General features: G+C 43.0%; 1 protein-coding gene and 4 long non-coding RNA genes across 7 annotated transcripts; 3 read left to right on the top strand and 2 right to left on the bottom strand.

The window, feature by feature from the left end:
• The first annotated feature begins 46 nt into the window (after positions 1 to 46).
• Positions 47 to 770, top strand: LOC135520752 (uncharacterized). Its single transcript, XR_010452440.1, has 3 exons — positions 47 to 218; positions 501 to 571; positions 659 to 770. It is a non-coding gene; the product is annotated as an uncharacterized LOC135520752 (long non-coding RNA).
• A 17-nt stretch (positions 771 to 787) lies between these two features.
• On the top strand, positions 788 to 3516 carry LOC135520751 (uncharacterized). Of its 3 annotated transcripts, XR_010452438.1 has the most exons (10): positions 788 to 834; positions 925 to 986; positions 1069 to 1155; positions 1237 to 1278; positions 1347 to 1521; positions 1601 to 1636; positions 1735 to 2288; positions 2358 to 2473; positions 2563 to 2664; positions 2759 to 3516. It is a non-coding gene; the product is annotated as an uncharacterized LOC135520751 (long non-coding RNA). The 3 variants fall into 3 exon arrangements; XR_010452437.1 differs by lacking the exons at positions 788 to 834; positions 925 to 986; positions 1069 to 1155; ... (1 more) ...; positions 1347 to 1521; positions 1601 to 1636 and having other exon boundaries at positions 1657 to 2288; positions 2759 to 3508; XR_010452439.1 differs by lacking the exons at positions 788 to 834; positions 925 to 986; positions 1069 to 1155; ... (2 more) ...; positions 1601 to 1636; positions 2358 to 2473 and having other exon boundaries at positions 2251 to 2288; positions 2759 to 3506.
• An 833-nt stretch (positions 3517 to 4349) lies between these two features.
• Positions 4350 to 8424, bottom strand: LOC135520749 (uncharacterized). Its single transcript, XR_010452435.1, has 3 exons — positions 7964 to 8424; positions 6801 to 7857; positions 4350 to 4743 (listed from the first exon to the last, which is right to left on the bottom strand). It is a non-coding gene; the product is annotated as an uncharacterized LOC135520749 (long non-coding RNA).
• Positions 8425 to 8433: 9 nt separating this feature from the next.
• On the bottom strand, positions 8434 to 9152 carry LOC135520750 (uncharacterized). Its single transcript, XR_010452436.1, has 3 exons — positions 8849 to 9152; positions 8704 to 8744; positions 8434 to 8560 (listed from the first exon to the last, which is right to left on the bottom strand). It is a non-coding gene; the product is annotated as an uncharacterized LOC135520750 (long non-coding RNA).
• A 13-nt stretch (positions 9153 to 9165) lies between these two features.
• On the top strand, positions 9166 to 12565 carry them4 (thioesterase superfamily member 4). Its single transcript, XM_064946521.1, has 6 exons — positions 9166 to 9640; positions 9988 to 10177; positions 10486 to 10648; positions 10812 to 10922; positions 11112 to 11236; positions 11492 to 12565. Exons 1-6 carry the CDS (start codon positions 9479 to 9481, stop codon positions 11533 to 11535), a joined length of 795 nt encoding a protein of 264 aa, XP_064802593.1. The 5' UTR covers positions 9166 to 9478; the 3' UTR covers positions 11536 to 12565.
• Positions 12566 to 13263: the final 698 nt, after the last annotated feature.

Below are 13263 nucleotides of genomic sequence, written 5' to 3'. Positions count from 1 at the left end.
TGCGCGCTCACGGCTCACTCAAATAGACCCCGCGACAGATCACAGATTAACTGATTTACCATGGCAACTAGAGCCGCGTACTTTTCCCCGTCGGAAGCACAAATCCTCATGGAGGCATACGAGGAGGTAAAATATATAATTAAGAAGAAAGGCAACACCGCCACAGTGATAAAGCAAAGAGAAAAAGCGTGGCAAAGTATTGCAGACCGCCTGAATGCGTAAGTAGTGCACAATTACACACTCACCGCTCCGCTGAAACATCACAATTACAATTCAAATATTTAATTCACATCTCCAAAAATGCAGTTGTACTGTAATTATGAAACGGTTAATTTTTTAATTGAAATGCACTGCAGATATGAGTGAAATTGTGTAAAGTAACTCCATCACACTGTATAAAGCTATGATACATTTTTTGATATTTTTACTGAAAACAAGACAAAAATACCAAGTAATTTTTTGCTGTGTGTGTGTGTGTGTGTGTGTGTGTGTGTGTGTAGATTAAACATGAACGGGCCAAAACGGACATGGCAGCAGGTCAAAATCAAATACAAGAACATTCTGCAGAATGGTATGGTCCCTGACTAATATTTAACAAAGCACAAGCATATATTGTACCCAGAAGGTGCCTGCTCACACATTGTCTGTACTGTTTTAGCAGTGAAAAAGAATACCCACAGACAAGGCACGGGTGGTGGGTCACCAAAGGCTGACCTTACCCCAGCAGAGGACATGGCCTTGGAGCTAAATAAAGGCAGGCCCGTCTTAGAGGGGATCCCTGGGGGAAAGAGACGAGCATAGGTTCCTCCCAAGATGCCACCCGCTTCATTCAAGGTATGTCCTTCCATCTCTACATGGGATACAACCACATTCATATTGAATCAATTTGGACTGTCTGACTTTGGTTTACCTATTGCCTTGCAGTGTCTGGCAGCACTGTGTTCCTGTTAGAGCCACCAGCACAAGCACCAGACGATGCTGATCCAGTGAGTACTCCATCAAAGGCATACTGTAGGCCTGGCATGTCTTGTCTACTAGCTTCAATATGAATCCGATTAAATGTGATAGGGTGAAGGCCCCAGTGCAGCAGCAACAGCACATGATGGAGACGATGATGAGGAGGAGACCATCTCTCTGGATTCCAGAAGGCATGAGGTATCATGTTAAGACTGTGAAAGTACTATTTACTCTACAATGGTGAGGAGTCCTCATCAAAAAATCTAATTTATTTTACAGGACCCAGATGCTATACAGTGGGAAAACCAGCCTGGCAACATAGTGCGTATTAATAAAAGGACACCACATCCTGCCAAATTCCAGCTGCGCTAATTGTATTGTGTTCACAGAGCTCACAAGCTATCAGAAAGTTGTATGGCAACCACCTCCGGCGCCAAATAGAACTGGCAGACATAGACATTCAGTACAAGAAGAAAAAGATGGAAAATCTTGCACTGGAGTCCGAAATAAAAAAGAGGACAATTAGGAAACTGGACCTTGAAATAAAAAAAACTTGAGAGGGAGGTGAGATATGCCTTCAATGTACACTGTATGCTAACTGTAACACAAATGTATTAATCATTATTTTTCTTTCCTCCCCCAGCTCCAAGAAGATGACACAGCTCAAAATAAAAATTAGGTATATTCTCATAAAGTCAAGTGAGCCATGACATATGAGCTCTTATTGTGAGCACACAGGACGGTGGCATCTTTCTAAGGTTTTTTTTATTTTCCCAGCAATCAGTACAACCAAGTCATCGTTATAAGGCATCGCCCTCTTTTGCCCACCCCCCCAGCACCAGGTGTGGCCACTAGCCTATATGAAGGCCCAAAATTGTGTGTTCCTTTCTGCTCTGACAATGGCATGCCCATTCGTGCGAGATGTGGTGGATGAAGAAGCACTTGTGCTGAGGAGAGCCTTCAGGCGAGAAAGGGTCTTCAGGGACCGGTTGGACCCACTGGCCTTCCCTGATGACCATCTATATGAAAGATACAGGTTTTCTGCAGATGGCATCAGGTATCTATGCAGACTACTGGGTCCCAGGATTAAGCACCGCACTGCACGGAGCCATGCACTGAGTGTGGAGCAAATGGTTTGTGTGGCCTTGCGCTTTTTGCTAGTGGAGCCTTCCTGTACTCAGTGGGGGATGCAGAACAGCTGAACAAGGCCACAATTTGCCGCACAATAAGGAGTGTGTGTCTGGCTATCAAAGCATTAGCAGATGTCTTCATCTCCTTCCCTGGCCACAGAAGAGTCTGTGACATCAAAGAGGAGTTCTATAGGATTGCAGGTAAGAGGATCTACAAATTACAGGACAACTGTTAACACATAGTAGGATACTCATTACTTTGTGTGACAGGTTTCCCCAATGTCATTGGTGCAGTGGACTGCACACACATAAGGATAAAAGCCCCCTCAGGTGCCCATGAGGCCGATTTTGTGAATAGGAAATCCTTTCACAGCATTAATGTTCAGGTGAACATAACTTTTTGATATTGACGAACACTCTGCATTGCCAGTGATGTGCATTGATTGGTGTAATATTCCTCATCTTATGATTTCAGATGGTCTGCAATGCTGACTGTGTGATCAGCAATGTTGTGGCAAAATGGCCTGGCTCAGTCCATGACTCCAGAATCTTTCGGGCCTCTGAAATCTATCACAAGGTAAGCCACACAACCCCTATTTATAACCATCATGGCTGTGTCAAGAATATCACTGTGTTTATGAGGTAGTAATGATGAGATTTTGTGTTGACAGGTGAATTCTCTGGTGTGTTGCTGGGAGACAGGGGGTATGGCTGCCAGCCTTTTCTCCTGACACCTTTCACAGACCCCCAGGAAGCACAGCAGGCCTACAACCATGCCCATGCCAGGACCAGGACCAGGGCCAGAGTTGAAATGACTTTTGGCCTCCTGAAGGCACGCTTTCACTGCCTTCACAAATTAAGGGTCAGCCCTGTTAGGGCATGTGATATTACTGTGGCTTGTGCTGTCCTCCACAATGTGGCCTGCCTGAGGAAGGAGAGGGCCCCCAGAGTGCCACCAGCCATGGACTGGGACAATCCGGCAATCTTCCCTGATGACGACAGTGGTCGGCTGCTGAGGGACCAATATGTGTTGAATTATTTTAGTTAGTATGTGTGCTTTCAATTTTGGTTAAATATGTCCTGCGGTGGCAGAGGAATTTGGGTTTTTTTGGGTTCGTTTTTTGACGAATTTGGCCTCTTATGATGTTTGTGCGGTATACTGTGTGTAATACAAGGCTGCAGGGAGGCTACTGCATCCATTCATTTGTCTGTTCAGTTGATGTGTATGGATTTGTCCTGCATTTATTTTAGTGTGCAGACATGCAGGGTGTGTATGTATCATTTTGTATAATATGCTTGGATTCTGTGCTTTCCATCTTGTAGAGTCACTGTGACTTCAGTTTCGAAAGGAGCTGATGGTTTACCTGCTTTGTTTTGTCCTTATTCAATAAAGGAACATAATGTTACACATTGTGTTTTTATATTCATATGGAATGTGTATTTGTTTATATGACAGAGTACTAGGGCCACACTGAAGAAAAAGGATAAAGTCATACATTTATGAGGCTGGTTCTTTCTGCAGAAAAGCTACATATTGTTTTTACAGTTTTGATACTTATGACAATGTGATACTTAATATTCTGGCACATCAGCATGTCTTTGTTTATGAAACCATACTGAAGTACAATTTCACGAAATGCCCCACATCTGTCATTTTAACAACTGTCCTCCTTTAAAACAACTGGTTACAATATTATGACTTGTGTTTTTTTCCCCTCTGTGGCCCTAATATTCTATCATTTTATATATAGCCTTATAGTCTATGGGAAACTGTAAATTATCTAATGATAGCAACATCTAAAAATCATTTTTTTTATCCAAAATCATTGAAATTAATGATCACAAATGTTTAAAAAATAACAGTGGGTCTAGATATATGTGATAACAATGTATAGTGAGCAGTGAAATAACTATTGGTTTCCATTTGTGGTGACTGCTGACTGACATTAGGGATGAGATTAAATAGATCCTGGAATTTAGCCTGGTCTGGAGCAGGCTAGCTCCACAGAATAAATCTCCATGGTAATTTATACCATAACATATCCTCCTGCCCCCTATCCATCTTTAGTGCAACCGGATTACGGATCAATTGAGCCAGGATCACCAAGATATCCTGGCTTAATCCCTTATCCTAGTTTTGTGCAACAGGCCCCTGCTTGTTAACCAAATATGTGTTTTATTTATGTACAGTGCTACCTCCCTGACTGTCACACAAATTCCTGTTTTGTTAAGGTGACATGAGGCCCAGTAATTCGTTACTGGAATGTAAATTGCTTAAAAGTGTACTTTTACAGAATCAGTTTATCCACTCTGCTTCTGTACAGATCAGACCTTTTTTTATTCATGTAAATACAACGATGTAAAACTATAATCCTAAAGAAAAAACACATTTTAAATTGTAAACAAGGTGCTTGTAGATGGTTGTGAGTAAATGTTTTCACATTAACACTTCAAAGTATTCTATATTTGTTCACACATTCTAGCTGCTAGATGGCTTTCAGCATAAACTTCAGATGGTCTTTGGTGTTGTTATGGGTCTCGTAGAGACTAGAGTCTAGACTCTCTGTTTGTAGATGGTCTTGCCCCATCTGTTGAGCTCTGTGACGTACTGCTGTCTCTCATGCTCCAGGAGGGCCTGCAGTGCTGCTCTACGGACCTGCACACACACAGAAAGCAGACATCATGGAGAGCATGTACTGTACATACAGGGGAAGCCGTAGTTGAAGTTCTGGTACAAATATGGACAATGGAAGCAATTAATAAGTTTGATAAGTTGGTGTGTCCTATATGTAAAACCTGACAATGTGTAGCCTACGTTTACCCCTACCTGGTGTTACAAATGTGTGATTGCTTTGACAGTGTACGTGTGTAAAGGACACTGCAACACAAATTAACAAGAATAAGCCCATTAATTTTCCTCAGTCAGAGGAATAGGTTAGAGATATGATGCTACAAACCTTCATGAAAGGGCTGATAATAGGTTATTTAATGATGTCCCTTAAAAGAACAAGGTCTCTAAAATGGTATGGAGACAGGGATTAGCTTCATGGCAACAACACTAGCTGGATCCTATCCACATGAATTTATACTTCAGGTTTCCTGATTTTGCCTTCAAAATAAAAGTCTGCAGTAAAATGCTCTGTCTGGTAAAATGCTGTATCTGCCACAAAATATTTTTTTTTTGGTAGCTGCATAGTGCATAATGTTACAATTAGGAGAAATAAAATAACTACATGGGGTAAAAATCTAAACTGAAGAGAATTAGTACTTTATATAAATCAAATCAAACATGCGCCAAATACAACAGGTGTTGTACAGTGAAATGCTTACTTACAAGCCCTAACCAACAATGCAGTTAAAAAAATTAATTTAAAAAACTAAATAAAAAACAAATATATATAAATAAAAAAGTTTAATAATTAAGTAATTAATACAATTAAAATCAAAAAATCTAATAACAAATAAAAGTAACAAATAATTAGAGCAGCAGTAAAATAACAATAGTGAGGATATGTACAGGTGGTACCGGTACAGAGTCAATGTACAATAAGAAAGAATATTATAAGGTGGAGCATATTGAGAAAATGGTTGGCGCTTAATAATAGCCTACTGGTAAAGAAATATACATTAAACATAAAATATATATATATATTTTGATTGTATGATTCTTGTTAATTTACTGGTGCTATTGTTTAAGGATGCAATTTGAAATGTAATGTTTAAGAAAATAGTACTGTATTTTTGTTTTATTGCACAGACAAATTGAACACAGGAAAATCGATTGACTGTGTGTCCATAAAACCAGGGCCCAGTCTACTCACTAGAGTTCCTAGAATACAAATCAGATGAGTTAGAACATAAAGCTAGGTCATAGGAAGTGTTGCTGTACTTTTACTGTGGTCAAACATCTTAAATTGGGGTGCCTGGACACAATACAATTATTTGTGCAGATGTAAAAATGGGGTGGGGAGTGCCCAGGGTCTGTAGAATGTAATGGTGTCATTTCATGGGACTCATGGGACTGAATAATACAGAGTGTTGCTGGCCTTTTACCCCACCTATTCCATTGGCCACGATGCAAATCACTGTATAAGGAATACATGTTGGCTTATAGAGCAAAAACTATTCTAGGTGTTGCAGTAGAAGCATTGTAGGGAATACTCAGTAGAATGTATATATGGTGTCATTTCATTGAGCTCTGAATAATACGGAGTGTTCCTTCCTGAACAGTGCTATATTTGTACCTTATAGTGTCCAGGCACCCCATTTTAAGCTGTTTGACAACAGTGAAAATTAAATCAAATTAAATGTTATTTGTCACATACACGTGTTTAGCAGATGTTATTGTGGATGTAGCGAAATGCTTGTATTTCTAGCTCTAAAAGTGCAGTAATATCTAAGAGTAATATCTAACAATTTCACAACAATACACACAATCTAAAGTAAAGGAATTAAGAATTTATAAATATTTGGGCGAGCAATGTCAGAGCGGCATAGACTAAGATACAGTAGAATACAGTATAATACAGTATATACATATGAGATGAGTAATGCAAAATATACAAACATTATTAAAGTGACTCGTGTTCCATTATTAAAGTGGCCTCTAATGTGCTAGTGGTGGCTATTTAACAGTATCTAACAGTTTGATGGCCTTGAGATAGAAGCTGTTTTTCAGTCTCTCAGTCCCAGCTTTGATGTACCTGTACTGACCTCGCCTTCTGGATGATAGCGGGGTGAACAGGCAGTGGCTCGGGTGGTTGTTGTCCTTGTCCTTTTTGCCCTTCCTGTGACATCGGGTGCTGTAAGTGTCCTGGAGGGCAGGTAGTTTGCCCCCGGTGATGCGTTTGGCAGAGCCCTGCGGTTGCGGGCGGTGCAGTTGCCATACCAGGCAGTGATACAGCCTGACAGGATGCTCTCAATTGTGCATCTGTTCAAGTTTGTGAGGGTTTTAGGTACCAAGCCAAATTTCTTCAGCCTCCTGAGGTTGAAGAGGTGCTGTTGCGCCTTTTTCACCACACTGTCTGTGTAGGTGGACCATTTCAGTTTGTCAGTGATGTGTACACGAGGAACAAGAAGCTTTCCACCTTCTCCACTGCGGTCACATCGATGTGGATAGGGGGGTGCTCCCTCTGCTGTTTCCTGAATTCCACGATCAGCTCCTTTGTTTTGTTGACGTTGGGTGAGAGGTTATTTTCCTGGCGCCACACTCCCAGGGCCCTCACCTCCTCCCTGTAGACTGTCTCTTTATTGTTGGTAATCAGGCTTACTACTGTTGTGTCATCTGCAGACTTGATGATTGAGTTGGAGGCGTGCATGGCCACGCAGTCATGGGTGAACAGGGAGTACAAGAGGGGGCTGAGCACGCATCCCTGTGGGGCCCCAGTGTTGAGTATCAGCGAAATGGAGGTGTTTTTTCATACAGTACATTCACCACCTGCGGGAAGACCAGGACCCAGTTGCACAGGGTGGGGTTCAGACCCAGGGCCTCAAGCTTAATGATGAGCTTGGAGGGTACTATGGCGTTGAATGCTGAGCTATCTTGATCTGTTGTCAGGGTTTACCAGAATTGAACCCAGAAGCAGACCAGGACAAGGTGAGTATAAAGATGGTGAGTATTTATTAGTCAATGAGAACGTGGAGGTAGATAGTTCCGGGTGGAGGAGCGGGCAGCGGAGGTGGGTTGATGGGAGTGGATAGGCAGATCCAATGGATAACAACACACTGGCGATGAGCAGACAGGGATGGGGTATGGGTTCCGGGTGAATGGCTGTAGACAAAACAAACGGCGGTAAGTTAAAGGCAAGCAAGACGTACAAAATAATAAAACAAAACAAACTCTATAAACTGGAGGCTGGTTGGTGGGCACAACATACTGTTCATGGCTAACGATCCGGCAGGGAATGGATGTCAGGTCAGAGCTTTTGAAGGGGAGAGGTGATGATCAGGACAGGTGTGCAGATTACTGATGGGATACAGGTGCGGGTGAACATCGATCTCCCAACAAGCTAATTCGTCCGGCAACCAGACAGGGTGCGTTCCAGGACACCAGAAACACATGCAAACACAGACTCAGGAAGCGGGATTCGTGACATCTGTATTATTCAGAGCCTATGGAATTACACCATATATACATTCTACAGACCCTACTGAGTATTCCCTACAACACTTCTACTGTGGCACCTAGAATAGTATTTGCTCTATAAGCCAATATGTCTTCCATACACATTGCTTTGCATTGGGGGCATTTAGGCTATTGACATTCTGAAATTCTGTGACCCGAAAGTACTTTTTTAGTGTTGCTGAGGAGACATGGCCCTGTTTCAGCACCCCTCCACTCCCTCACCATCGTCAGAGCAGTATTTCCCAGCTCAGTCTCTCTCTGCTGGGTCAGTTCTCTCAGCTTCAGGGTCTTCATGGAACCAGCCTTGGTGGAGCCCTCAAACTCAGCATTTTGCATTTCACCACAGATACTGAGAAAGAGAGAGAGAGGGGGGGGTCCTTTCACTACAGTTCACTACATTGAGAAGTGAAAGGACTGTAACTTCAAGATATTTCAGGGAAAACGTTGCAGTTACAATTAGCACAACAGTACAGAACTGAATAGTTTACACACCTGTCCAGCTCTGCAATGTGGTTTATCATCTCGCCATCTTTCTATAAAAGAGGGACAATACAGACTATAACACATTTCCAGCCACTTAGCTATAGGTATCTGACCACCTTTTTGTCTGTATGTTGCTTAGTAGTGACATGCTTACCTTGATTCTGTCTCTCGCCCTCTGCACTAGTTTGTTTTTTGGAACGTCGTTCCTCACAACCAAACATCCTGCTGGCAGTTTATTTGAAGTAAATAGTCACAAGTATCTTACTTTAACAAAGACTGCACAATAAACGAATAAATGGTTAAAAAAATGTCAGCGTCTCAAAGGATGGAGGCGAGTCTGTCTACGTTGGCATGGTAACTAACCTATGTAGCCGGAAATATCCTTCCTTCGCTGCCAATTACATTGAACGATACAGATCACATGACCAGCATGACGCGTGTTGCCCGTCGTCGTTCCTTGTGCAGGAAGTGGTTACATGGGGCGGTTAGATACACATGAAAGTCATTCTACCGGCAAAAACCAGAGGCGAGACAAAATTGACAAAAGCTCCGTATTTATCCTCCTGTTGTTAGTTTGTTACAGTAGAACGTTATAGTGCGATGTTAGGCTTGATTCTGAATGTGTATCGCTATCATACCTCAGCCATTAGTCAGTAAAGCTAAAGGGCTAGCTATAGTAGTAACCGTAACGTTACAGTAGCTAACGTTAGCTAGTTTACATTAGCTAATTTACTTGTAGTTACATCAGAATAGGGCTTGGCAATCTTACCCCAGCATTGTCATCATGATACGAACAGGAGGAGTGCAGCAGATGGCCAGGGGACTATGCCAAATAATGGGACGTGAAATCTCAAAGGGAAATTTCAACACCAACATCAGACAAATGACTCCAAGAGGGACTCTCCAGCTTCCCTGGTCCTCTATCAACAGTGTCCGAACCATGGCGGTAGGTCCAGAAACACACACACAGCCACACATATTTAGCTAGCTACAAACAGCCATAACATTAGTGTAGCCTACTGTCAAGGGCAATATGAGTGAGAACATGTGAGTCATGATTCATCTTACCTAAACATTTGTCATGGTTCCCTTTTCCCGAACGTTACTGCCGATAGAAACGGTATTTATTTTCCCACAATGTGCATTGTGAACTGTGCTGTAATGTTTTTTCGTTGTGGATGTTTCTGCCGTGTCATGCTGTTCTGTTGTCATAGAGTGGGACCCCCTGTACTCAGTCAGATAATACTGTAATAAAGTATGGATGAGGGTGTAATAGTAGTGTTTGTCCACTAGGTGCTGCCCTGGCCTTTCTCTTTCCAGCCACGGGACTTCAGCCTGCCCAACTCCTCCTGGGGCTCCGACATGAGGCGTTTGTATGAGCACTATAACAGCCAGTGTGAGGTCGAGACAGATGACGGAGAGAAGAAGTGGGGAGTCTGGAGAAGACTGCCCAGCTATAACCGCTCCCTCAAGTACGCCACAGGTACAGTAAGGAAGGTTTTCTTCCACATATGGATGGTGTGTGTGTGTACGAAAATGCATGCACTCACTACTGTAAGTCGCTCTGGACAAGATAAATGACTCAAATGTAACGTGTTTGTATAACCCTGTCTCACAAGTCCTGGGCATAGTGTCTGAGTAAGATGTTGTGTGTATGTGTGTAACTCTGTGTGTCTCTCCTTCCAAGGTCTGGTGTATCTGAGTAAGATGTTGTCTGTATGTGTGTTTCTCCTTCCAAGGTGGGGTGTATTTGAGTAAGATGTTGTCTATATGTGTGTCTCTCCTTCCAAGGTGGGGTGTATTTGAGTAAGATCATTCAGTCGAAGGCACGTCTGTTCACGCGGAACATCAGGGAGCAGGGAGCAGGGTTCGAGTACGTTGTGTTTGTCAACAAGCAGGAGCAGAAGTGTGTGTGTGTGTTCCAGGCTGGCCACCTACTGGAGGGACCCCCGGGGTGAGCTGTTTGTGTGTGTGTGTGTGCTGATGGCATGTGTATAATGTGACAATGTTTGTCCTTGTGTGTGTTTCTCTGTAAAAATGACACAGTCAACTGCTAGCATTCAAACATCATATTCAGTCTGAAGTATAATGTTTATAAATGATGTGTGCGATTCCAGGCATGTCCATGGGGGGGCAATAGCTACCATGATTGACACTGTAACGGGGACCCACGCCACCTACCTCTCTGGGCCTGTCATGACTGCCAACCTCAACATCAACTACCGCAGGTACACACACTTTCCCCCTCACTCCCTTCCTCACTCTCTCCATCACTTACTCATGGCTTATTAAGCTCTAAAAACATGTTTTCATGTTATTGTGGTCATTATTGTAGGGTTCTAAGTGAGGTTCTAGATTTTTCCTGACCACATTTCCTGGTTATGACACATACTGTATCCCGCCTCTCCTCCCCAAAGCCCCATCTCATTGGGTAGTACAGTGCTGCTCACCTGCTCATTGGATAAGAAGGAGGGACGGAAAACCTTTGTTTCCTGTCAAGTGACCAACACGGACAGCTCCAAACTACACACAGAGGCCACAGGTACTGCCTCCCACCCTCACGTGTTGGTTATGTTTTAGACGTGTGTCATTGGACTTTCAGTCAGTCTGAAGTGTTCTCTCAGTCTTAGTATGTTTGGTTCTTTTCCCTCATCCTTCTCGCTCTCTCCTTCTCCCTCTCTCTCTACTTCTCTTTCTCTCTCCCTCTCTCTCCTTCTCCCTCTTTCTCTCTCCTTCTCCCTCTCTTTCTCTCTCCCTCTCTCTCCTTCTCCCTCGCTCTCTCTCCTCCTTCTCTCAGGGCTGTTTCTGTCAATCACAATGGGACACCTATTAGGAGGATGATGGATAGGCCAGCTCATCGACCAACCAGACGCTACAAACACACAACATCAGAAACAGCACTGACTTCCAAGGGGGTGTGTTTGTCTGCACACAAATATTTGGGTGTATATCAGTACCTGAGTGTGGGAGTGTGTATGCTTGAGTGTGTGTGTGGTTCTGACTGTCAGATCCAGTAATCTTCTTAACTCTAGCAGTTTGCCTGAGACACCTGATGCCTTGTGCTCCACTGACATAGTATACAGATACTGTATATGGATATTGTACCGCTCTTTCTCCACTGTTACACACTCCTGGACAACCAGCTCCAGTCAGAGTGAAGCTCATAACCTCTGGTATATTATATTCAGGTTGAGGCTGTGAATACAACTTTTCTGAACCCTTCTTCCCGACAGCTAAAGGTCCCGACACTTCTGCATGTGCAGAATTCTCTACTTTACGCACCTCCCTTCACATTTCTCAGTCAATTGTGACTGATAATCTTCATGTTTTACCGGTGAAACGTCCATGCAGCATCTGCATACCTGTGTCTAGTTTCAGTCATAGGACATATTTTGCCTAGTGGCACGTGCTGTTGAGTTTTGGCCACATGAGAGAAAAATGCGCCTATTTGCACAATCATCCTAAAATCTCATAAGAAATGAGGTGGTGTTTTTGTATTACAGTAATTTTATACTACGCTATTATATTGGGTTCTGTTACGTAGAATAACATCATTATGTGATCTGGCAGACATTGATTCAGATTTGATCTAACTTTATTAAACGAGCACCATTCACCTGAGCGTGTTCTCTAGTAGAACAGAGACTGTGTGTAAAGAAGCTTCGGGACCTTTTAGCCGTCGGAATGAGGGGTCTAGAAAAGTTGGATCCACAGCCACTCCGATATATTTCATGGATAGTTTATTTTTTATTTATACAATTCTGAATAATTTATTAGGTCTTTTACAGTTTGAGGTTTGAATCATTGCTGATACGTTATTGTGTGACCATTATGACCTCTTGAATAAAGCTTTACCTCTTGGTAGACTGTTTTTCAATGGTATCTGGCTCAATGTGGGATAACTTTTCCATTCTCACTGGTCCATGTGTTATAATGTGTTATAAACAACCTTCAGACAGACTGATGTCTGATGTCATACAGACCCTTTTCTCTTCATCTGTCTCCCTCTCTCTATGAATCCACATCTCCCTCTCACCCCTTCTTCCTTCTTTCCCCTCTTCTTTCCTTCCTCTCTGTCACTGTCACTGTCTGTCTCCCTCTCTCTATGAATCCACATCTCCCTCTCACCCCTTCTTCCTTCTTTCCCCTCTTCTTTCCTTCCTCTCTGTCACTGTCGCTGTCTGTCTCCCTCTCTCTATGAATCTACATCTCCCTCTCACCCCTTCTTCCTTCTTTCCCCTCTTCTTTCCTTCCTCTCTGTCACTGTCTGTCTCCCTCTCTCTATGAATCCACATCTCCCTCTCACCCCTTCTTCCTTCTTTCCCCTCTTCTTTCCATCCTCTCTGTCACTGTCGCTGTCTGTCTCCCTCTCTCTATGAATCCACATCTCCCTCTCACCCCTTCTTCCTTCTTTCCCCTCTTCTTTCCTTCCTCTCTGTCACTGTCGCTGTCTGTCTCCCTCTCTCTATGAATCTACATCTCCCTCTCACCCCTTCTTCCTTCTTTCCCCTCTTCTTTCCATCCTCTCTGTCACTGTCGCTGTCTGTCTCCCTCTCTCTATGAATCTAC

Source organism: Oncorhynchus masou, chromosome 29, assembly GCF_036934945.1.
Source record: "Oncorhynchus masou masou isolate Uvic2021 chromosome 29, UVic_Omas_1.1, whole genome shotgun sequence".
NCBI classification, from domain to species: domain Eukaryota; kingdom Metazoa; phylum Chordata; class Actinopteri; order Salmoniformes; family Salmonidae; genus Oncorhynchus; species Oncorhynchus masou.
Note: the sequence above shows the minus strand (reverse complement) of the source record. Positions and strands in the feature narration are given on the sequence as shown.

Excerpts from the sequence above, each read along its gene's own strand:
- them4 (XM_064946521.1), top strand. The coding sequence starts at position 9,479 with ATGATACGAACAGGAGGAGTGCAGCAGATGGCCAGGGGACTATGCCAA. Across the intron at positions 10,649-10,811 it reads CTACTGGAGGGACCCCCGGG|GCATGTCCATGGGGGGGCAA; the intron begins GTGAGCTGTTTG and ends GTGCGATTCCAG. Across the intron at positions 11,237-11,491 it reads ACTACACACAGAGGCCACAG|GGCTGTTTCTGTCAATCACA; the intron begins GTACTGCCTCCC and ends TCCTTCTCTCAG.